The sequence below is a fragment of the Zalophus californianus genome, chromosome 7, assembly GCF_009762305.2.
Source record: "Zalophus californianus isolate mZalCal1 chromosome 7, mZalCal1.pri.v2, whole genome shotgun sequence".
Classification (NCBI taxonomy): domain Eukaryota; kingdom Metazoa; phylum Chordata; class Mammalia; order Carnivora; family Otariidae; genus Zalophus; species Zalophus californianus.
In genome coordinates, this window is record NC_045601.1 from 86,298,114 (window position 1) to 86,324,296 (window position 26,183).

The 26,183-nt window shown below is 36.6% G+C and overlaps 1 protein-coding gene across 1 annotated transcript in view; it reads right to left on the minus strand.

Annotated features, from left to right (window-relative positions):
• Positions 1-26,183, minus strand: part of COL19A1 (collagen type XIX alpha 1 chain) — a 325,436-nt gene that overhangs the window by 277,967 nt on the left and 21,286 nt on the right. Inside the window, exons 3-6 of the mRNA XM_027602614.1 lie at positions 25,791-25,865; positions 24,909-25,008; positions 3,705-3,828; positions 2,154-2,429 (exon numbers count right to left, since the gene is read on the minus strand). Of these exons, the coding sequence (XP_027458415.1) occupies positions 2,154-2,429; positions 3,705-3,828; positions 24,909-25,008; positions 25,791-25,865 (575 nt within the window). The remainder of the gene's footprint in view (positions 1-2,153; positions 2,430-3,704; positions 3,829-24,908; positions 25,009-25,790; positions 25,866-26,183) is intronic.

A 26,183-nucleotide genomic window follows, 5' to 3' on the forward strand; every position in this document is an offset into this window, starting at 1 on the left:
TCTCAGTGAGGTTTTCCACTCTTTTCTCAAGTCCAGTGAGTATCTTTATCTTTATCACCATTACTTCAAATTCTTTATCAGGCATATTACTTATCTCTATTTCATTTAGGTCTCTTGCTGTCATCTTGTGCTGTTCTTTCATTTGGAACATATTCCTCTGTCTCCTCATTTTGGTTATGGCTTTAATTTTACCCTCAAATAAAGTAAGATACCTCACTAAACTATGAAATGATTGTAACATTATAATTTTTACATTGTGTCTTTTTAGAGGACATGCCTGATATTTTTCAGCCCCAGGTTCTGGGTTCAATTCTTTTCTTGGGTGAGAAGTTAATGAGACACAGGACACAACCCTCAACCTTCAGAGGGTGAGCTCTGAGCCTGAACCCTGCTCTTGCAATAAGTAATTCCTCTCTCACTGCCATCTCCCCACAAAGGTTCTGAATTTATTTCAGTATGTGCTTAGTTCTTTCAGTCCTTGAAAGAGAGCCCACTTTGCTCTCACTAGTCTTATAAGAGGTTCCAATCCCAAACTCCAGTCCCAAACTTTAGTACTTGTAGCAGGTGCCACTCTCCCATACTGTTGTTAGAATTCCTTGAATTGACTCCCTATCTACCTACACTCCACCTACTGCTGAAAGTTACATCTTTGATGTTCTAACTGTTGGTCTCCACGTCTTCCCTTGCCTTTGGAGAGAACTTTCTGAAAGGTCTGTCTAGTATTGTTGTGTTATAATTAATACTGTTATTATTGGCAGACTCCATTTACCGATATAGACTTTGATCCTTCCATTAGCCTTCAAGATCTCTAAGACAAACAGGATTTTTTTTTTTTTTTCCATTCTCTCAGGCCAAGGTTGACGGAGTGTTTGGTCCTGAATAAATAAATGAATATACAGGGAACTAACCACATACTAGGCATCACTGCACATGCTCTATACAACTGTAACTAGGTAACTCTACCAACACTACTTTTTAACTGAGGATACTGAGACTCAGATAAATTAACAGCTAACAAGATAAATTAGCAGATAATTACAGTTAAGTAGATGAGCTAAGATTTACAACCCCGTCTGTCTGATTCCCAAACCAGCTCACTCTCCACAGTGCCATGATGTCTTGCCTCCATGATTGGTTTTTCCTACTCTGGCCTATTTTGCTGATCATCACTGAGCCCTAGTTATGGCATTCTCACTGATTTGTTCATTGTTTCTAAGAGAAGATAGTTTAAAAATATTTTATTGAATATATATTTATACATATACTATATTTATCCATCTATTAATCTTCTGTCTATCATGATTCCTTCCACAGGGGCATTTAGAAAAAATACACTGCCCCAATATGTATTTGTACAGAATTGTACTTTTGAAAAAAAAAACTGAACATGCATTAGCAATTCCTATTGGTGACCTGCATTCAGGTAATTTTTATGGGTTTTCTCATCATTCTACCTATAAGAAAGTCTGAAGTCATGAAATTTAAAGATATCTCCCTATTTTAGGATTTTTTTTTAAGATTATAGGCCTTCTTCTCTAGGGAAATCAATAATAAATCTATTATCACCTGAACACCAAATATGATTTTTAAAGGACCTTTTTATCTGAAAGGTATTGCTAGCCATTTGTTCTCATCCAAATGACCTACTGACACAATTAGTAGCTACGTTTCAGTCCAACAGAATCTTGAAAACAACTATAGGCTTTTGAGAAATAGTCTGCAATACGAAACTGCTGCTATTCTGAGGATGAGTAAACAGCCTATTGTTCTTGAGTGGAAACATCAGATAATCTGGGACCATTTAATTTAAAGTTCATCTTTTCCCAATCTTTTCTATTCAAAACATATAAGCTTATTCAAGCTGCCTTTTTGTATCATATGGTGCATTTTTACTAGAATTTAATTGTAATAATCTTATTTTTTAATGCATGACCTAGTTCTTTTAAATTCACATGCTGAAGAAAATAGAGAGAAGATAATATATGTGAAAATACAGTTGGAAATACATAGCTATGCTTCACACATCTGATGGCTAATTTAAACAGTGTTGAGAAGGGAATGTATTACATAGTAATTAAAGGAAGAAGGTTTTAATAAGGTATCTAATTTAGAAACTTTACTAGTTCTATTTCATAACCAACATCACAACTCACGTCCACAGGCTTGCCATCGGAAGCTCGTGCAGCGATAACAGTCCTTCCACGAAGGTCCACAGGGTCCTTTTCGTCTATATGCTGGCTTGCAATTAAACTACAATCCATATAGAGTGAAATGCCCCGGGATTGTATACCAATGCCAAGTTTATGCCACTGACGATCAAACAAAGGACGGAGTTCTCGATTTTTAAAAATGTAGTTCAACACATCTCCCTCAGGAGCTCGGAACATAAATTCCACCACTTTCTTTCCACCATCAACTACTATAGAAACCTGCAAAAATGCAAATTAGCATTAAATGTTTTAAAACCAGTGTTCAAAATTACTAAAGCACACAAATTAAAAAATTAGAGATACATGTTGGTATAATTGAGGCACTTAGTAAAATGTTTTAGATGATATCTGTGTCTACCAGATTTGTTAATACAAAAGAACAGTAAATATCCAGCTACAAAAATGTTTTAAATATGGGGCATTCTGGTGAATGTAACATGTTCCTTTCTTGAGAGAACATCTGAGGGTATATATTTATATGTATGGGCATATCTAAGTGTATATATATATATATATATATATTCTGTATGAGTAATTCAAGAATTAAATGTTACTTAATTTAAAAAGAATAAGAATAGGATCACTTCTCTTAGCATGGAAACTGAGATTGACTTCTTGAAACTCTGATGATTTGCATGGTGCAGAGAAAATGTCTTTTCATAAAGGATATACTCTTAATTCAGTTCATCTTTCCTTCATAAAATTGTGACTGTATTAACAGATTAAAAGATCAGTGAAATGAAAAACATCTCAGTGGATATGTATAGAAAGAAACACAAATGTAAAGTGCCAATAAGTAATACTGAGGTTCATCTCCCCCCTCACCTGGAGTCCTTGCATGCTCATCTTTCTGCCCGTGTCATCTCTTGCACAAGTATTCCTGGTTCCTTCTCCCTGTGCCCCGTTTTAGGAAGCTGCCCTTTCTATGCTCCCATAGTCCCCACCCAACTCTGAGCTTACCTCTACCACTGCACCTGTCACACTGCGATTATGCTCTAGTATATTGTTCTCCTAGATGCCATCCCCTTAGACCTTATGCTCCCTAAGAAAGGAATTACACTTTTAAAAATCTCTTCTCTTGGTCACTAACTCGCATGTAGCATGTGTTCATTAACTTTTTATTGATGGAATCAATATTTTTATCCCACCTCTTCACTCATGACAGACTTTCAAATGAAACAACGAATGAATTATTTAAAAATAATACATATCAGGAATGATAGGAGACAAAGGAGTTATTAGTGAGGTGGACTTAGTGTCAATGAAGCAGTTTTGAAAGAAGGGTCATTTGAGTGTCTTTAGACAAAATATGAATCATATTACAGATCTCAGCAAGATCATCCTATGAGAATACTTGCATGTCCCTGTTGATGATTCCTCTAAACGAAAATCCAGATACTAGATCTGCTTCCAAATTTGTGCATACTGTGCCAAGATTCACCTGGCATAACCACATAGGCGAAAACAAATCAGCACAACTCTACAGTTCCTGACCTGTGGTATATTCTGTTGGTTTAAAACCTGCCACAGGAACCACCGTTCCTTTTTGGTGCTTCTTCGTATTCGAAACATAGCTGCTATGGCGTACTCATCAGGAAGGCCTTTGGGAAATATCTTACTGGGGAAGGAAAACAAAGAATTATTGTGAGAACACTGAGGATGGTGAGGAAAGAAAATCTAGGTATGAAGTTCTTTGAAACACGATATTTCTTTCCAATCACAATAAAATAGAGTCTCTAAAATGGAATTTTCTCTATAAAGTCACCCTTACTAAATTTCACAATGACCATTACTGTACTGCTTTTTTTTTTTTTTTAAGATTTTATTTATTTATTTGACGGAGAGAGCGAGAGGGCACAGGCAGGGGGAGCGGTGGCGGGGGAGGGAGAGGCAGGCCTCCCACCAAGCGGGGAGCCCGATGCGGGGCCCGATCCCAGGACCCTGAGATCATGACCTGAGCCGAGGGCAGACGCTTAACCACCTGAGCCACCCAGGCGCCCCTTTTACTGTACTGCTTTAAGTAACATTGTTCATTAAAAAGCAAACAGAATGCTAATTCCACTTCCGGTCTGACTCCGGTGTCTTTGCTGAGAGTCACACTGAGCTGCGAGCTGCTTCAGGTGAGTCTTTAGGAGTCCGCACCATGGCGGAAGACACCAAGTCCAAAATCAGGAACTACCAAACTGTCTCTTTTGACCGCTGCTTCCCCGAACCAGAACCAGACCAAGAACGGCTGGCAGAACAGCGGACTTCCACGGCTAAAGGAAGTGATGTCTCCATGTGTGGATGGTACTGGCGTGTGGACGGTACTGGCGAGTGGACAAGTCCTTCTGCCCCATAGCCTGAATGTCAGCCTGGGACAACCACGGGGCAGAAGGCACATCTCCTGGGAAGATCCGAACTGGCTCCCCCTACCTCTACTTTGTCTTCCATCCTTCTCCCAGTTTGGTGAAGGGGGACCTGGGTACATGGTGATCCCCACCCTGGGATCATGAATCTGGCTGAATTAATAACAAATCCTCATTGGAAAAGTATAAGACCTTATATGTGTAAAAGAGCTGGATGGGCAGTCAAGAAACCAGGGTGGAAGTAGTACTTTGACCAGTAAGAAGGACTTCAGAGTGACGTTTTTTTTTCCATTTTGTTTTATGTTATTAAACTGACCCCCTTCTCCATACCAGACAACAGAGTGAATGACTATATAAAATAGCCTCAAGACCCTGTATGTGCTAAAATGTATCTGTATGTTCCCCTTTGTTATCTATACAATTTCAAAAAATTTTTCTTATGTAATTTTTGAACTACATAAAAATATTATAATAAAAACTCTTGTGGGGGCACCTGGTTTATCAGTTGGTGAAGCATGGGAGTCTTGATCTCACGGTTGTGAGTTTGAGTCACACATTGGGTGTAGAGCTTACTTAAAAAACAAACAAACAAACAAACAAAAACCTTCCTGTGTACCCAAATAAATAGATAACAAAATAATGTGGCTTTGATGTCTGCCATTTCTCTTTGGGACCACCTACAAACCTCAAGGTGAGCACAGGTATAGTTGAGAGGTGATGCCAAAACATAAACATCCAAATGACCATTTTGAACTAGTTAGTTGCATCCAAACTCCTTTTAAAAAGGAAACCTCAACCCACACAGCAAGTCCCCACTCCACCCCCACATGCAGTAATTTGTGTCTCCATCTTTCTTCTAATTTCCTGCCTCCTTTTCCCCACTCTCCACCTTCATGCTTTTGGGATCATATCTTTATTTCAAGTGTTCTGGAATTTGACAGTACTATTTCCTGGGATTTTGCTTCTACTCATTGTATTGAACACATCTTTGAATATGGATTGCACAGTACTGAAAACAAATTTTGTAAGTTTTTATTATTTTTTCTATACAATCTTCCCTTTTCCTCTCTTTCAGGAACTTGTTTTTTAGACAACCATTTAACACCTACCTTAACAATCTATTCTACTATTCTACTTTCTGGGATATTTCCTTGATTTATTTTCCAATCCATCCATGCAACACCAATTTTTGTTATTTTCTTATTACCAGGATTCTCTTTTGTTCTTTTTAAAAAATTATCCTGAATGCAATATTTTTAAATCCCTGATAAAATCAATTAGGTGGGTTTTTTAATGTTTCTCTCTGCATCCTTGAATATCTTCATTTCATCCAGTTAGTGTTTCCTGTTTGATAGTTTGGCCTCTCTCTTCCATGCTGGAAGCTACACTCTAATTTCTGATGGTTTTTTATAATCCATATGTAATTAAGGATGAAGCACTGAACTTTGATTGCAAGCTTCATGTATGTGTCACAGTGTGTCACTGAACAACTTCACTGCATAGCATGATCAGCTGGTGGATTTCACTACAAGTTCCTCAAATGTGAATGTAGAAAGATTAGTTCTCTAAGGACATTCAGTTTCTCCAAAGAAGAATCTTTCTACGTCCCACTTGGTAAAGAGTATTCACCTGGATGCAGGCATTCTAGAAGCAGAGCGTGTATGTGGGGGTTCTACAGTTCGGTACAGAATTTTGCTTCATCCCTCTGTTTTTGGTGCCATGCCTCTTTCCTGCCTTCACTATCCTGCTTACCTTGCATCTGGAGGCTCTCTGGCTCAATTTCTCTCAATAATAAGTCTAATAAACCTCTCACCTTTTGTCTGGTTGTATGAGGAAAAAAGTACACTACACCCACACACACATCCCTCACCAGTTTCTGCACAGGCTGGTTCCCCGAAGTGATAAGTCTCTCAGGTGTCCACGGAAGTCAACTGGCCCACATCTCACTAGCCAGCCCAGCAATACATAGGTTCTAACATCTTCCAACTGCTTTTTGTCTTCAAAGAATGTATTGTAATCTTTCTTTCTCTTTTGTTCCAAATCCCTTTCTACAGTCAATTTTGCATTTTAGAAGGTTAAAAGTCCTTTCAACTCTTCAACCTCTCCCTCTCCAATGCCCCTTTGATCTTGGTTTACAAACATATGCATATCCTCCCCCTGCTACAAAATAGACAAAACTTCCTCCAACCTTGCTACATCATTGTATCACCCTCTCATCTATTCATCAACCTTCTTACATGAATATCTTAATATCTGCATTGTTACTACCCACTTAGTCCTTAACTCTCTTGCATTCTAAAAGCATTTCCAATCAGCTAATCTACTGGCCCCTTCTCAATCCCCATTCTCCTCAATCCTTCTAAAGGTTTTAACACTGAAGATATCTTTTCCTCATTGATATAAACCAGGGGTCACAACCACAGGCCTATAGGACCCAGCCAGGAAACTGGAATGTAAGTTTCCTGAGGTTCGTTGTCTATCCTATTCACCTTCTTGTTCCTGGCATCTAGAGCCGTGCCTGCACAAGGTGGGTACTCAATAAGTATTATTAAATGAACCAATTAGTGGACTGAATTCAGATATAAACTACCTAAAAAAAAAAAATACAAAACAAAAACCACATGGCCCTCTCAGTCTAGCTTTGGGTTTTCCCCTCTTGGATAGAAATATGCATATAAGAAAATTTCACTTTCCTCTTAAGACTTTTATAAAACAAAACAAAACAAAACAAAACAGGGGTGCCTGGTTGGCTCAGTTGGTTAGGCGTCTGCCTTCTGCTCAGGTCATGATCCTGGGGTCCTGGGATTGAGCCCTGCATTGGGCTCCCTGCTCAGTGGGGACCTTCTCCCTCTCCCTCTGCCACTAACCCCTGCTTGTGCTCACTCTGTCAAATAAATAAATAAAATCTTAAAAACACACATACACACACACACACACACACACACACAAAAGGAAGTGAGTTAATAAGAGCAACCGACACCCATCCTCATGTACAGGTCACAAGTGTGACCTGGGGAAAAATAAGAGCCCAACCCATCTATAGGGGGCAGCTGCTGATTAGCTCCAGCCAATTGTTACCTTATGGGAATGTGGGCCCAGTGTTGCCAGATGATCCTATTTTTCAAGAGAAGCCAAATTACTCAGATTTTTATCTGAAAAGTTTAGAGTTTTCATTTTGTCAATCGACTCAGATTTTTTATAAACACTGTCCAGACCAACACTGTGCAAATGAAGCAAAAACAGTGACTGCTTATGTTGGCACACTTGATGTGACAAAGCAAAAAATCATGAAAACACCTTTCTTCTTACTAGTTAGGATTTTGGACATAAAGTCACCTGTCACATCTCTTCATGAGATTGCAAGCTTTTTGAAGGCAAGGAAGCATTTCATGTATCTTTGTATCATCCACAAAGCCCAAGTGCAGTGCCACCAGGGCACTCTATAACTGTTTGTTAAGTGAATGAGTGACCTAGCAAATGAAACGGATGCACTTAATTTTGATAGAATTGTTTAATATTTCATATTTTAAATAATTCATAATATTTCATAAATACAGTTATTTTTCAAAAATTTACAATCTAATTCAAAATTGAAAATACATTTCATGAAAGGTTCCTTCTGTAACAAAAAATAATAAACCAAAATACAAAATATTATTAATATTAATAATGTTAATATACAATAAATACAGTCTTAATACACTGAAGTAAATTCAGTTATGTTTACAGAAAACCTGATTTTTTCTTAGTCTAAGTTTATAATGGATAAAAATCCTTATAATTACTGTATTTTCCTTTCAATAATTCTTGCTCTACTTTCAAAGCCAAAAATGATTTTGCTTGCCAAAATTGTAAATTTTGAAGGAAAATTTCTCTATTTTAAAAACAATATATTACAAAATGTATCAGCTCTTACAGACTATGTTTCTTGTTTATACCACACAAGCATACTTAATGTGACACAGAATAATTTCACTGGGTCTGCCAAAGTTTCTATTATAAAAGAGGCCATATTGGATTACTGGTCTGTTACCAGAGAGATATAATGACAGCTCGCTATGCGTAAGATATCCATGCTTGAATATTTTTGAATGGAGTGTAATTTCCTATAAGAAATTCTATCCACTTCTTATTCAGTGATATTCCCATTAAGAAAAATATTGTTGATTCTTACTTGCCAAACTAATTCATATATATATATATATATATATATATATATATATATATATATATGGCTAGAAATTACCATTGGGATATTTTCTACCTTCCCTCCATTTCATACACATTGTATATAGTTCAGTGCTGTAAATGGAAAATTCATCCACATAAATTAATACTAACCTATATTTGAAGAGCTCAAAATTTAGTGAAATTTATGTGTAATTAATCCTTTATTTCCCATTGTCTACTTTTCTTCACATTAATGAAAGTCACCTAAATATTCATGGACAAGTGAGAGCAGAAATATACCAAATAAACAAAATGTTCAATCTAAAATCAATTTTTTTAATGTGACTAAGTCACTGAGAGCCAAACTAAAGTCATTCCAAATTATCCAAAGGTGCCAAAGGAAACTTGCTGCTTGCAGAGTCCTCTTTATACTTAGCGCCTGAGAGCACTAGTTCTAGATATAATCTGGAGTGTCTCTGAAGCCTTGTAATTCACATATTTTAGACTCCTTTGAACTTGTAATTTATTTCAGTGTTGAAAAAAATCTAAAATATAGTTTTCACCTGCTCTCTGATGTTCTCTATGTATAGCAGCCCTCTGTTCAATCATCAAATTTAAAGAAACACTATTAAACTCTAAGGGAAGTGGCAGAGGATCAGAAGTAGGGCTCCTTATAACATAGTATAGCTTTGGCACAAGGCAACGTCCAGCTCTGAGAACCAGTGAGATTTGACCCCGCTAAAAAACTGATTTCATAAAGATTTTAACATTACAGTACTTCCCTCTCAGTGTTAAAATTAAGAGAGATTTTTAAATTTTCTTCTTTATATTTTCACTACTTCCTCAGTTTTTACAGTGAGCATCATAAATTGTATTAATGGTCATTTGTAAAACAACACTACTATTTTCAGGTTAGAAAAAAAAATCCTGTCTTTAAAGTGAACTATAAATTAATCTGATGTTCTTCAAGGTCAGAAATGAGGGAGATTTAACAATAACAAATATTTTTTTTTCTATTATGGGAGGTAAAAAGTCACAGAAGTCTATAACTCCCAATCTAAAGCCTTCAGAATGGTTCAGTCACTGAAGCAGTAGGACAAGATGAAAGAAACTTCAAATGAAAATACGCTTTTCCCAATATTTTCTCCATATACTTCAAACAGAATATCTAATTACAAAGTACTAGTCCCTGTACTCATGAAGTTGGACACAAATGAACATTTTATTAAACATGAAGGAATTCGCTGCACAGGATTTTAAGAATGGGCTGTATTTGTCTATGTAGCATACTGTTCACATTCTCTAGATCTTCTTTCTCACTTGATTAATGAAAAATCTTTTGCTGATCAGAATTTATTTAAAGTCTTTAAGAAATATAAATAAAATAATGATGTCTAAAACATATCTGTATTACAGGAAAGACCTCGGCATGAGGTGAAGGAAACATTTAATCATTCTGTGTATGTGTAATTGTTATTAAATAAGATGTACATTCACTGTCTTTTGTATACATGGTATGAATGCAGAGATTCTCCCTAACTACGAAGTACGTTCGTTGACAAGCCAAAACACCTAATACTCTACGATTAGAGCTTTCTTCCTCTCTGGAAAATGCTTGTGTTTATAAAACATAAGCTCTGTTACCACTAAAATAGTCCCTAGAAACTGGTCACATAATACTAACAAATGGTCTAATAATTAATTCTCACCTTGGAAAAAATAGAACAGAAATCTATGAGATCATGATAAAGCAAGGAAGTTAACAGAGAAGACGCAGAAAGGGAGGAATAAATCCAGAGCAGGAAATGCCCCTGAGTTAGAAGACTGAAATGTCATTGTCCTGGGCAACACAAACACCATCTTAAGGCACTGGGAGTATGAGAAAAAAGTTCCAAAAAGAAAGGTGATGCTAAAGGGGAGATGGAACCAAGATAAACCTTGACAATTTTCCGTGACTGTGCTGTCAACTCACGTGCCTAACTCTCTACTGGGCCTCTCCACTTGGATTTTAAAGGCATCTCTAATTAAATAACTGAAATTGAACTTCGTTCAACACATCCCTTTACCAGAATTCCACATCTCCATAAAAGGCGTGGCCAATCGTCCACATTCTCCAGCCTAAAAGTCATTCTTGAATCTTACCTTTCCTTTATTTTCCTCCATCACATCCAACCATCAGCAAGTCTTACTGTTTCTACCACCAAAATAGATCCCGACTCTGTCTACTTCTCTTTAGCTCCACTGTCACTCACTAGTCCAAGCCGCCACCTTCTCTCCTCAGGACTCCTGTGATGGTTTTGTTCTCCCTCTTTCCCCTCCATTACAGGCTAGCCCTGTAGGATGCCCTTTTCAAATGTAAATCAGACCACATCCCTCCCTTACTTACATCCTTCCTACAATGTCCTTTAGTTCCTAGAATAAAATGTGCACATCCTTGATCATGGCTCACAAGGCTTTATCTGTTCTGACCCCTGCCTTCTCTAACACATCATCTCCTATTCCAGTCTCTGTGTGACACCCATACTCCAGGTGAGGTGACCTGAACTTTGTTCCTTGAGCACACCAGGCTCATTGAGGTCTTCGGTCTTTGTTCTTCCTGTTTTCTCAAAACACAGAATGGTCATTCCCAGAAGTCATCACTTAGATGTCTTCTCCTTGCTATTCAGGTCTTAGCTCTAATGTCACTTCTTCTGGAAGGTCGACAGCTGTTCTCACTTCAGTTACTCCCTAACATATTACCTTGTTTTATTTTCTTCATAGGCTTATAACTACCCAACTTTTTTAAAATAAATATATTGGTTTACACATGAATTGCCTGTCTCCAACCACTAGAATGTGATTTCCATGAAAATAGGGGCTCTGCCAGACTTGTTGCTCTAAATCAACCATTAGACTGGTATCTGGCATATAGGAAGTGCAAATAAAAATTTGTTCCATTAATGGAAAATCCACCATGATACATATGACCAGTCCTGGCATGTGCAAAACACTGTATTTGCATAATGCTTTAAAGTTAAGGCCTTTTAGACTATGCCACATCACATTCAGCAGGAAAACAGAAGGAAAAAATTCAAGCTCCATATGATGTAAAGCAGGTTAATCAAACAGCTTGATACAAAATGAGTCCAGGAACAAACACAATCAGTGTTCTTATTTTCAAAAAGAAATTTAAAATCTCTACAGGTTATAGCAAAATTGAACAGCTTCCCCAGGAAGATTTCACCAAAAGTGTCCTTCAGCAGAAGTCTTCCAGTGTTTGAAAATGTTTCAACTGAAGAAGCCACACATTAATAGTTTCCTGTAGTTCTATGGTTGCAAAGCTCAAGCGAAATTTTAGAGTGATTTAGATCAACCATCTCATTTCATAAATGAGAAATTAAAGCCACAGAAGTTAAATTATTGCCCCCACCTCACTCTGCCAGACAGAGGTCAGGATGGAACTTGAACTCGGGACTTCTAATTCCAAGGTCAGTTTTTTCCAGTATATCAAGTTGCTTGCATCCTCTGGGTTAAGAATAAAATTTCCCTCATCATTACTGACCTGACTTAAAAGTAACGTTATGCAACTCTAGGGAAGGGAAAAAAACTACTTTTCTGAGTACTAGGTGAGATGGGGGGGATATAAATAAATATCAAATATTAGTATCAAGAAATGAATAGTTAAAATGTTTACAATCATGGTAATATTTAACAACAACAACAAATTATACTTGGGGCTCAGAGCAAAGCATTCATTATGACATTTGCATATTTTAGGTAACCAGTAGCCTTGAAGGGAAGATTATTACAGTTCCTTCCCTTAATCATACTTCGAGCACAGATCAGGAAGTATTGAAACCACACAGCTATATCTTTAAAAGAGGGCTATGATCTCTTGGGTTTTAAGAAAGATATCCATGCTACAAAGGTGATAACCAGTCAGGAGTATTTTTTCTATATTCCCTAGAGATCATTTCTTAGAAAAATTAGGATTTATCACCAAGCATTTTTTTAAATGAGTACAATGTTTCAGGAAGTAGGAAAAATTATGAGAATAGCATATATACTAATAATTATGCAATGTGAAGAAAAGCATGAAGCATTCTGATAAAAATTGCCTTGGTGTTTATCTTACTGGTGAGAAAATATATTGGGATTTTAATACCTTAGGAAGAACATCAAAAGAATGGTAACCTGACAAAGAAGACCAGCAATTCCTTAAAAAGTGAAATTAATTATCATAAATGTGACTATTTCAAATGATTATGGAAGGAGAACCTTTAGCACTGATCCTACGTTAATGCTTTCCTGGCATGGGGATGTGTAAGTGTAAGCTTCTATCCCATTCATCCCCTGAGGTGTGAAATCAATGTCAAACATAGCTATACACAAAGTTAACTTCATAAAGTTGAAGTCTGTTCTCTCAGGGACAGAAGGGTGTCAGCTGAACAAATCACAGGCATTCCTGGCTGTCCAGTTAATGAGAAACCAATAAGAACTACCTTAAATGGACAAACTGCTTTTTCATACTCCCTTCTAGATAGGGAGCACTGCAAGCGTGAAAAATCATAAAACAAAAAATAATTCACTCTTTTAAAGTGTGTGCAAATATTTATTGATAAAGTTGTTTTATGGGGAGATGGAATCAGGGAGTGGATCTCATTTATTTTCCATGACTAGGCCCTGGTGGTTTCTTGTCAAGGAAAATAAAGACCATAATGAAGCTCATAAATTTCTTTACTTCTTTGTATATTAAGTAATTGGTAATTTCATTGTACAGCAAGTTCAAGTTGATGTATTTGTTCAGTATTCCTAGAAGGACCATAGTTTGTAATATGGCAAGCGACATCTCTGTCTCATGTATAGAAAAAATAAAGGACAAAAACCAAACTGCAGAATTAAAGAGTAAGAAAAAAAACATGACTGCCAGTTTCTTTTCTGTTCTTTTACCAAACTAAATAATAAGGAACGCGAGGCAAGAAGTGAAAGGTAGAAAAAAAAGGAGATAGTAACAAGCTTTCATAATTTCAGTGCTCATAAACTGAAAAGAGAACATAATTATTCTAGAGAAATTTCATTTTGTATATGGTGTTCCCAAAATCAAGCATGGTATATATTTGGATAGCAAAGCATTCAAAAAATTTAGTTACTAATTACAACAGTTCCAGAGGTAATTCTTCAACTAGGTCATAGCACAAGGCTTGAAGCAAAGCCCTTTTTTTTAAAAGGGCTATTTTGGTAGGGATGAAGTGAGTTTTCCAGATCATATTTAGCAAGACCAACCTTTATTTACTTTTTTGCTTTCAAAATGAAATGGCTAACTGGAAAAAAATCTATTTTTAAATATCAAGAACTCGCTTCCAAATTAATGCTTCCATCCTAAATAAGCATGAGGAAGAGTTTATGAAGAACTTCCGTGTTTACAAGTATCAATGGGGCCTTTGACTTGCTGAATATCTTCCAGGAAGAGAAATATGATACAAGTTACATTTCCTGGGAGTGAAGTGAGAGATGTTTGGAGTTTATAGTAAGTCATTTCTTTCCCAGCTGACACCCACCATCACCTGTCACATTACAAGCAATTTGGCTAGCAGGGCCTGGAAGGTTTGTCTGAAATGCCTTCGCTGCAAGCTGGGTGGTGATGTTTGAGCTCCACAGACACAGACTCTGAAATCTTAGCCTTTTTGTGCTTGCTTGCTAAGGGAATTCAGACAGATAGATTGTTAATGGGAAAACAAAGCTTGGATGACTCTCTGATAATCATATGTCTGTTATGATTAGCACATGTTCATCCTGACATTGTAAATAACTTCCCATTGAAAACAAGCCCTTCTGCTATATGACGCTCAGATAATGAAAATCAAGGATAGACCTCTCTAGGACTGCTCTTCAGAAAGACTTGGAAGGCTAATTTTTTCAGACCTCTCCACCCAAAAAAGAACATAAATCCTGGGTCACACCCCAACCCCAAGTGATCCTCTGAAAACTGAAGTGTCCTTCCGGAGTCTGGGGCTTGCCTTCTGCCTCAGGATTTTTCGGACCTAACCCAAGCTGTGATTTTCCCAGGGGCATATATTCAGCTGTTTTTCTTCCTTCCTTCCTTTCTTTTTTCCTTCCTTCCTTCTTTCTTTCCTCCCTCCCTTCCATCCTTCTTTCCTTCCTTCCTTCCTTCCTTTCTTTGTTTCCTAGAATGTAATGCTATTGCTCTCACAACTTCACTTTATTTTAAACAGCTTTATTGAGGTATAATTGATATACTGCGGCTTCTCTTCAGATCATTGAAATCTTTCACCTTTCACTTTATTTTTTATATAAAGTTCAAACCCCTTAGCCTTGCACGTAAGTCCACTCAGAACAGCATCTTAGCCTCCATTTTCAGCCTCCTCCACCCCACAGATACTCTTGCCACCTGTGTTCACTACCACACAGGATTTCTCACCATTCTTCAAACTGCCTTGACCTTTAAATGATACTCCAACTACCACACACTGGCCCCCTGGCTCACCTGGCAAATCTGTACTTATCCTTCAAGCTTCTACCTTACACACCCTCTGTGAAGCTTTCCCTTGTTCCTTCAAAATGGCTTTCTCTGTTCATCTCTTCATCTGTATACCTACATCTAAAGATTGCTACTATATTCCATAACAGCTAATTGTCAATATATCTATCCTCCCAGACATAAATAACTCAACACCAGGCACCATGTCTTTATTTATCTTTAATCCTCAGTGCCTGGCATGTAGTGGGTCTTCTGTGTCATTTGGGAATCAAAGGAAATACTTTGTTAGAATTTCTTCTTTCACGGCCATCAGAGCTGAACTGAGAAATAATAGGGACAGTATATTATAAAATATTTATTCTGTACACCTCATAAACAAAGGGAATTTTTTTAAAGATTTTATTTATTTATTTGACAGAGAGAGAGAGGGAGAGCACAAGCAGGGGGAGTGAGAGAGGGAGAAGCAGGCTCACCGCTGAGCAGGGAGCCCGATGCAGATCATGACCTGAGCCGAAGGCAGATGCCTAATCGACTGAGCCACCCAGGTGCCCACAAAGGGAATTTTATAGTCTTATCATGGGTAAATTAGAAGAGAGATAGAAATGTAAAGATAATAGGGAGGAATGCCTAGTCCATATCTTGTTGAGTGCCACAGAAAAAAGAATGCCAGGAGTTGACTGAATTACATTTGTTAAATACACTGTGCAGCCCTGTGCCTTGGGCATAGCCTTGAGATCCAGGTGACAGTTAGAGGATCACTGAACTCATGCCTTCACCCTTCAGAGCGTATACACACACACCCCACTCAGCTGTAAGCCACAGAGCAACTCTGGTACCTGAGGGCTGAGGATGAGCAGCCATGAATAGGAGTTGGCTGGGGCCCATGAAGGGGACTCCCAGTAAAAGCAAGGGTGACGTGCATAAACAAGGAGATTAGAATACATGGACAAGAGTGTACTTTCTTTTGAACATGAGCACACATGCAACACTCTTGGGGCTCCTAAAATAACAAGAGTTGTTTTTAAGAGGAGGCTGAGGTTCTACATCTGTGCGGGTAGAAAGTAGGAATCATCACAATTTAGGCACTGATGTTAATATGACATCATTTGAACTTAATACTAATGAGACCTGGGAACATTTAGATTATCCGAGCCAGAATGAGATCAGCATTACATGAAAAGTATATTGAACCACCCAAAAAGAAGGAATTTTGCTTGCAGACATCAGTGAGGACTGTGTTTAGAAGGTAGGGTGTATACTAAACTTTCTAGGATATATAAGATTCAAATCAGCAAAAATGACGGGCAGAAATATGACAGAAAGAAATGGGTACAGAAAGGCAGTGTAGAGAAATACTTAGGCCAGGGGTATTCGAGACAGGACAGTGGTCACCAGCAACTTTGAAAGAAATTTCCACAGTGTTCAAGAAGCCCTGGTGAGATATAAGGGGGTTAAGGGATGTGTGAGGAAGTAAAAGTAGTCAGTAACATTGTTCCTTTGGGAAGTTTGGGAGTAAAAGGGATTGTCCAAGGAAAATGTTTCTAGAACAGAAAGGGATTAAGTATATATTTGTAGACTAAGAGGCCAGGGCACTGGAGAGGGACACTGAAAACAGAAGAGCAAAGGGGATCACGGGTGGATCAAGGTATTAGAGGAGGCTGGCAGCAAGAAGATTAAGAGCACAAGTGAAGGGGTTAAAACAGAAGGGTCGCCTCTAAAGAGGACAGCTGAGGCAAGGAAATTCTGAAGTGGAAAGAAGAAGCTGAGATGGGAGATGGTTCAAATATGAGAAATACCCTTGCTGCAAAACATCTGGCCAATTCAATCTCGTTTTCAACCAAACAGATGTTCATTCTGCCCAGCGCTCCCACGCGTGTCCATATTAATTGAAATTTTCACTGAACTTGTGATTGCTTCTAAATTACATGGATACAGTCATGGTGAGAGGAATTATTAATTATTCAAATATATTACTTTTAGCTTAAAATTACAAAAATTTCACCTAATCTGGAACACATGTTTTTTAGGAAATGTAAGTGTTAATTAAAATGAGGCAACAGACAAGGTACACCAAGTTTATGTGAGTCACATAAAATAACATAAACATCTTTTGGCTACCCTGCATATTTTCTGATTACCTTTCATGGTTAAGTTGAAGGAATTGAAATGATAATAAATTAATAGTTTATTAGCTGACACAATTATTCTTCCTTGATTGACATACATTTTAAAGTTTATCATTGAAATTAAAATTGAATTTCACTATCTGATTGTGTGTCTGAGAATGGAGATTAGACTATCCAGTGCTATTTTACGGAACACAGAGTCTGATAAATCTACAAAAAGTTATTCTTAAGCACTAGTATAACAAAACATCATGCATTACTATAGCCAATTCTCTGGCTAATTTATAAATTTAGGATCATGCTTAAATTTAAGTTTATAGCCATTATAAAAGCAATACATTTGCAACCACCTAAGGTTAATAACTAATTAATCCTCACAGCATTTTATGGGTCAAATAAGATTAATGATGACTTGAAGTAGGTGCCTTCTTTCTTTTCTATACTCTGAAAACCTACTGTGCACACTCCACAGATAGATACTTACAACCCCCACCCAAGCAAAAACTCTGCTCTTACAAGATTTGATTTATTGGATAAAAAGATGAGTGAAGAGGGAAGAAAAATCAAATATACAATCTAACAGTAGATTAATCAATGCCTGTCAAATTGGCCCAAGTAATTACCAAAACAGAACACTTTATTACTTTATGATGACATTTGCATTATTATGACTCCTAAGTAGTATATTTAACGGGCACCTCACTACTCTCAAGGTAACTGGCATAAGGACATTTTAAGATAAGATGATTTCATACAATTAGCCATAATAAAATGGGAAATAAGCCCTAAAGACATCCTGTATAACATGGTACCTATAGTCAATAACAATAATATATTGTACACTTAAAAATGTGTTCAGAGGGTAGATCTCATGTTAAATGTTCTTTCTGAAATAAAACAAATGAAATGAAATAAAATAAAATAAAACAAAAATAAAATAAAATAGGTATGAATATTGTAGAATCTCTACACATATGATCAATTACTGATACTCTTTACCATTCCCTAAACACTATTGAATTATATGAAATCTGAAGGAGAAAAATTACAACTTCTTTAAATTTGATGATAATATTAAATTTTTCCAAAACTGGTAAATGGAAATACTAAACTAATAATATTTCATATTATATTACATTTTAGTAGCCATTTCTATACAAAGCATTTGTTACCAGAATATATCAGCATCCCTAAATGTTTCATAAAAAAATAACAGATTCTTGTGATTGGTTCTTGGGTTGGGGATGTTAATATTTCCATGCAGTCTTAAAATCTGCATAATCATTCTCTTAAAATTCTGTTCTATCTAATATATGTAATTTGGTTATATTGTATGAATTAAAGAATTCAGTAATTGTGAACCTATCAGGCTTTTCTTTTCATCTTAAGAATGTATGACTTATTTCAGAGGTACAGCTCTGAAACAAATAATACATTATATGTTAAAAAAAAAAGAAGATAGCAGGAGGGGAAGAATGAAGGGGGGGAAATCGGAGGGGGAGACGAACCATTAGAGACGATGGACTCTGAGAAACAAACTGAGGGTTCTAGAGGGGAGGAGGGTGGGGGAATGGGTTAGCCTGGTGATGGGTATTAAAGAGGGTATGCTCTGCATGGAGCACTGGGTGTTATACACAAACAGTGAATCACGGAACACTACATCAAAAACTAATGATGTAATGTATGGTGATTAACATAATAATAATAATAAAAAAGAATGTATGACTTAGGGACGCCTGAGTGGCTCAGTTAGTTAAGTGTCTGCCTTCAGCTCAGGTCATGATCCCAGGATCCTGGGATCGAGTCCCACATAGGGCTCCTTGCTCAGTAGGGAGCCTGCTTCTCCCTCTGCCTGCCGCTCCTCCTGCTTGTGCTCTCTCTTTCTCTTTCTCTCTCTCTGACAAATAAATAAATAAATAAAATCCTTAAAAATATATCTTAAAAAAGAATGTATGACTTAATGATTCACCTCACATTTTTGGTGTGGCAAACTATAATTAAGGAAATATAGTGATAACATAAGAATTATGTGTAAGAGTCATTCAATCTCATATAAACAGCTGGACAACTTTTTAATTAAGTCACTTTTCCTTACGTGGGAAACTTCTTCTCTACAAAATGACAGGATGGCCCATATGAAAACCCAAGGGATGCATAAATAGTCATTCTCTATAGTTTAATGGAATTGTGAAGTAATCCTCCCGAAATTAGAAGTTTCAGTAGTTCTAAACATCATTTTGAGCCACGGAATCTAACTGGTTTTGAGAACTTGGAGAGGTCCCAAAGAAGAACAATAAAAATGAAAGATGGGTTAGAAAACCAGCCCTTATAAGGGAAAGATTGAAAATCAGCCTTGTGTGGGATGCTAAAGAAAGTTTAGCCTTTCTAAGGGAAGGGGTGGTGGCACTGAGTCCCATGGCCGATGCTTGATGACAGAAGGCAACACATCTCAGTTTCTTCTTGGTCAAGTCAAGAGAGAAGTGCAGTTTTTCCTTGCATCATGTGTCTCTCCAGCAGGTTCCAGAAGGTAAAACTAGACCCACATTCTTTCACCATTGTAATCCCAGAGCATAGTAAAGTGCCCAGTCCATAGTGAGATCACTAAATGCTTACTGAATAAAAAGGGGGAGCTCTAGGGATGCCTGGGTGACTAGTTAGTTAAGCGTCTGCCTTCGGCTCAGGTCATGATCCCAGTATCCTGGGATCGAGTCCCACATCTGGCTCCTTGCTCAGTGGGGAGCCTGCTTCTCCCTCTCTCTGCCTCTTTCTCTCTGACAAATAAATAAATAAAATCTTTGTAAAAAATGGGGGAGCTCTATACTACCCTGCATTCACTACAGTGACTATTGAATGTTACCTCTTATTCACCCTTTAGCAGAACAGAAATATTTCAGGAACCCCTAATACTTATTTAGTAAGCTACAGCTTTTATTTGTAATTGCTACAAGCCTTTAGTTGAAAAAACAAAACTTAATGACAAAATCTTTAAATGATAATGTCTAATGCTACTGAAGATATTGGGTATTATACAGAATAGAAGGATAAAACAATGTGAAACATAATTAGAAGTATATATCAAGATGTCTAAAAATGAACTAGTAATTCCACTGTGAAAAATCAATCTTATGTAAACAATTCTAAAAACAGAGAAAAACAACTTCCCTAGATGTTGTGGCATTATTTATAATGATAAAAATCTGGAAGTAATGTAAAGGTCCATGTAGAAAAGACCTGAGCATGAGTGAGTCTTTCAACACCAGTACAGACAACGTACAGATCATGCTCCAATATTACAAAGCAGCTTTCCTCATATTTAAGATTATTTCCAAGGGAACTGTTAAGGTTCAAGAGAACTTGAACAACTCCTAAGAAACACTACCCATCTTACAAATATATAATTTGGCATTTCCTACTTGTGGAGGGTTATGATGTTTTTTAAAAAACATAAAATGCAAATGAAAATAGCTCCTACCAGCTCTTTTTTTTCCCATGTAAAGCTGGAAAACTAAATAGCCCTTGCTTCCAGAAAGCAACAACTAATTTAATGAAAGAGAGAGAAGATTCCTCTTCACTGGAGATTTACTTATTTGCAACAAAAGCTAAGGGGACCGTATCTGTCAATGATGCCACTGTGTCCAGCTATACTATCCAAGCTCATAAAATCTTATTAAAGTTAATCTGTGTTGATTACCTTTTCACACATAGCCTCATTTCCCCTCACTCTTAGGAACTGTTTCAGTTGCAAAAGACACCAGCTCACAGGAATCATCCTAAGTCAGAGAGACTACAGACTGGAAACACGGATAAGCTCTCCTGTCTTCCCTCTTTTTGCTAATGGGTCACAGCATTCTTATCTGCTGAACCTAATATGGCCTCAGAATCCTTCTCGAGCCACTATCAGTCACAGAACATAAGAAATAAGGTTCTTTCCTATCCTTGAATTCAATAATAAATCAAGGAAATTCACTTCCCTTCTACATTTGAAATCAAATGATTTCCCCATTGGCAAGTCAAAAAAGGGAGCATTGCCCCTTCAGAATCAACAGTATACAGGAATTCAACATTTATCAGCTTTTCTAAAATATTCAACTACTAAGACATTTTTATTTTGTTATTTGAGACATTTTTATTTAAAACATGTTTCTATAGAAGCAACTAAAGAAAGATAAGAACTATACCGTACTTCTGAAACAAATAATGCAATATAAGTTAAGAAAAAAAAAAAAAAGAAGAAGATAGCAGGAGGGGAAGAATGAAGGGGAGTAAGTCGGAGGGGGAGACGAACCATTAGAGATGATGGACTCTGAAAAACAAACCGAGGGTTCTAGAGGGGAGGGTGGTGGGGGGATGGGTTAGCCTGGTGATGGGTATTAAGGAGGGTATGTTCTGCGTGGAGCACTGGGTGTTATGCACAAACAATGAATCATGGAACACTACATCAAAAACTAATGATGTAATGTATGGTGATTAACATAACAATAAAAAATTATTAAAGAAAAGAACTATACTATACCAAGAAAATAAGGAGCTCCATAGTATGTGCACGTTTTATGTGTATTTTCTTTCAAAACTTCACCACTTTGCCCTGATAATTGCCAAAACACAATTTAAAGATAATCAGAGTTATGATTATCTGGGATATAGCTCTCAATATATAGAGAAATAATGAATTATTTCTTTTGCACAGACAGGGAAACTTGGAGATACAAGAAGCCAAGGAAATCTCCTCTGAAAGATAGTTCCAAAAAACTAGGTAGCATGCCACCCAGGATCTTTTAATAAATACTTTCATTTGCTATTCCAAGGAAATGGGAAATGGATGCAAATTTAAAATAAAACAAAACATACAAAGCCCCTCAGAGGTTCCCTGAGCCAGTGTCACCTTTAAGTGTATAATAATGTTTATCCAAAGGGCCCTTTCAAGAGTCACCCTTGGGATTCCCATATTAAGCCAGGCTCAAGGCACTGAGGGTACCCAAAAGTATCTAACTAACACGCTCTTTAAATCTCTCCCCTCATGGATCTCACCTGGAAGATGACGGAACTATAAAAATCATCTCAGGCACAGCAAGAATCCTCATTTTTCATACAAAATATCATGTGCCTTTTCCCATACTGATTCTGCAAGGCAGCTTATTTACAAACACATAAATAGCTGCAATTTTACTCCAGTCTCATTGAAAAATCAAAATGGCATCATGCAAGAGAAGCATCCCAGCATACTTGGCTCAATGAGTGAAATGTAAATGGAGATGAGCCAAGCTACTTGACACTGGCTAGTCAGCTTAACCAGATACCCTCCAGTTTCCTGTAGTAGAGGTACCGGGGTTCTGCTCTGCAGAGCCAGGGAATTTACTTACATTGATAGCCCAGGGATCATGCAATGATTTAGAGCTAAAGGTCGGAAACTAAGTGTCAGGTTGTGGCTGATATCTATTATCACACACATTCAAAGGGAAATAGCATTGCCTAAGTGTGGCAGCAAGATTTCCAGGGTAACTACTTAAAATTAGCTAAATCTTCTTATATTCAGTTCCAGTGAATTTTAAAAAGTTTCCCCTCCAATCCTTTAGCCACATGGACAGAATTACAGGAGTTTAAATTGTCAGGAAGAAGGCAGGAAAGAAAATGCACCTTAATTTCTGGAACAGGATTTGTTGTCTTTCTTAAATTCTTTAATTAAAGTTATCTACTACTAGTTAAAAAACATCTAAATCTCTCTATATAAAAGATACATATTGACTTTTCTTTACCGGATATGAATAGCCAAACACAGACCTGTTGTACGCTGAGGGTTTAATGCCTACGTATGAAGCCACCTAAAAGCTGCCCACAGCAGCACAGACCTGTACAGCCCTATCTGCCGAAATGCCCCCCTGATGATCACCCATCCTATCCCCCAAGAGCAGATGACTCTTCCTTAACACTCTTATTTCTTACCAATTAACGAGCAGTTTACTTTTAAGGAACCACATCATTAAACTAACTGCATCTAAAGTATCACAAAATAGAAGGTTTAAAAGAAAGTTTTCTCAGGGAAAAAGTGAGTGAGGGAGCTAGTTTACACAGAGCATCTGAGGATAGGCAACAAGATGACTAATGCTATTCCCCTTTGAGAATTCAAATGTGAAGATTCTCAACAACCCTGTCTGGTAACCTAAATATTAGGCTCCTCATCAAGAAGTGAAAACATCCATATATATTTTCATACAAAAACATCTGTGTTGGATATTAAACCAGAGTTTTAATGCTTTTTCACTGCAGTGTATTCATAAACTGGGAATGTTCATGACCAAATATCATGACCATATATGTTCTATCTGCCTTTTGGATGACTCAAGCTTTCTGAATTACTCTGTATCCATCCTCCAATCACATGCAGACCACAGGGGGAAGTATTATTGTCCTGTATAGTTCCTAACCAACGTCAGTATTTAATGGCATGTAATACTTTTTTTTTTTTTAATCTCAGGCTTATCAGTAGAAAATGAATAGTAAAGATAACAAAGGAAAACTCAGGTAACTCAATTTTGAAATGCAATGTGTATCAAGACCATCTTATAGTCACAGTATCATCTTATGCTACTATGTGTTCTACACAATATAGAAGAGGAATACCTAAGGGCTATGTTCTTTTGTTTTAATTTATCATGAAGCATAATAAATGTAGAAATGATTACAATAAATACCAGTCTTTTGTCTCTAACTCTACATTGCGTCTTATGTTTTAAAGTTCACCTTTGAAAATCTTACTTTGGTTATATCTATTTTAAACATAAATAATACTTCTTCAAAATGGATTTAATTCCTCATATCAGTGAGATCATATGACACATATCTTTCTCTGATTGACTTATTTCACTTAGCATAATACCCTCTAGTGAGGAATTCTTAATCTCAGGAAACAAACTGAGGGTTGCTGGAGTGGTGGGGGGTGGGAGGGATGGGGTGGCTGGGTGATAGACACTGGGGAGGGTATGTGCTCTGGTGAGCGCTGTGAATTGTGTAAGACTGATGAATAACAGACCTGTACCTCTGAAACAAATAATACACTATATGTTTAAAAAAAAAAAAGTAGGAAGGGAAAAATGAAGGGGGGGGTAGTCAGAGGGGAAGATGAACCATGAGAGATTATGGACTCTGAAAAACAAGCTGAGGGTTCTAGAGGGGAGGGGGTGGGGGAATGGGTTAGCCTGGTGATGGGTATTAAAGAGGGCACGTACTGCATGGAGCACTGGGTGTTACACGCAAACAATGAATCATGGAACACTACATCAAAAACTAATGATGTAATGTATGGTGATTAACATAACATAATAAAATAAAAAAAATGAATTTAATTATTATTCTACAAAGATTACACCTGTATCTGTATTGGTGAATGACACTTATACCATAGAATGAGATCAGATTGCAAAGATTATTAAAAACAACAAATATAAAAACTCACGACAGCATTCAAGTAATTATAATACTATTGAGAAAATTTTTATCTTTTAAACAAATTATTTGGAATTTCCTTAGAAAATAGTTTGTATAGTATTATTAAAATGTAAAGAAAAATGATTTTACTTACATGGTATCTCTAATAAGAAATGCACTTCCCATTTTGAAACAAGTTTTATCACCTTCACAAAATGCACGTCTCAGAGAAAAGCTCTCTCCTAGGTCAAAACCTATAAAATGTGACAAATGATTTAATCTAGTAGTTTTATTAAATTTGGGAAACCCACAAAGATACTGATATCTTTAAATAGGACTTTTTTGTTGTTGTTCTTACTTGATTTCAATTTTCTCCTTTTAGTATATATATAGGAGGATGAAATATGTTTCAAAAGACTCAAAAATTAATTTTCTTTGACCTAGCAATTATCCTAAGAAAATAATCAGAGCAGCTCATTGTAGCATTTCTGATGTTTAAAGACAGAAAATCTGTTAAGTAAAAAATATGACAGCAATTGAATTGAAATTTAAGCAGTCTTGTTTTAAAAAAAATCATGCCTTAGAAGAATATATATTGACGTGAGGCAATGCTTTGATTTCAAATTCAATATAGGTATTAATGATTACATGTATGTGTGTGAGAGAGGAAGAGAGGGAGGAGAAAGGAAGACAGAGAAAGAAAGAGGAATGGTACACCAAAATGGGACTCCTGGCTATCTTTGGGTAGTGAGAACTTTCTCAGAAATTTCCTTTTCTTTTTTCAAAATTTCTACAATGGATACAACACTTCTATAATTTTAGGTAACTTTTTTTTCCTCCAAGAGGCTGAGTTGTTCTTAGTTAATATAGTACTCTGCTCTTAACACTTTTTTCCACATCATTTATCTTCTTTCTTTTTAATTTCTCATACTGAGTTTATCATCTTAAATTACAATCAAAAAATCACTTATGATATAATACACATATGGTAAGAATTTCATACAAACACTTCTTTGCAAAGGATTATAATGCTTACCTGAAACTTCAAACTTATCTCTGTTGTCCTGGGTAAACTGATGTCCCTCTGTTCTCAGTAAAGGACACTGTCTTTCTATTAAAAAAATTGAAAATTGAAGAAGTGCACTGCATTTTTAGTTGATTTTTTCAAATAAGTTTGAATCAGACAATACAATTAGAAACTTAAGATAAAATGAAAATAATAAACCATTTTACTAAATTTGTATAGATCAAGGATAAGAATATTACCCACCTCAGAGTATGTTTGTGAGGATTACATATGCCTGGTACAGAGTCAACACTTGTGGTAGCTATAATAATTATTATTATTATTACTATTACAATATTACTTTTTCTAATTGTTGCTATACATTTTTGAAATTAGAAAATTATCTAGCTTTAACATCATTAA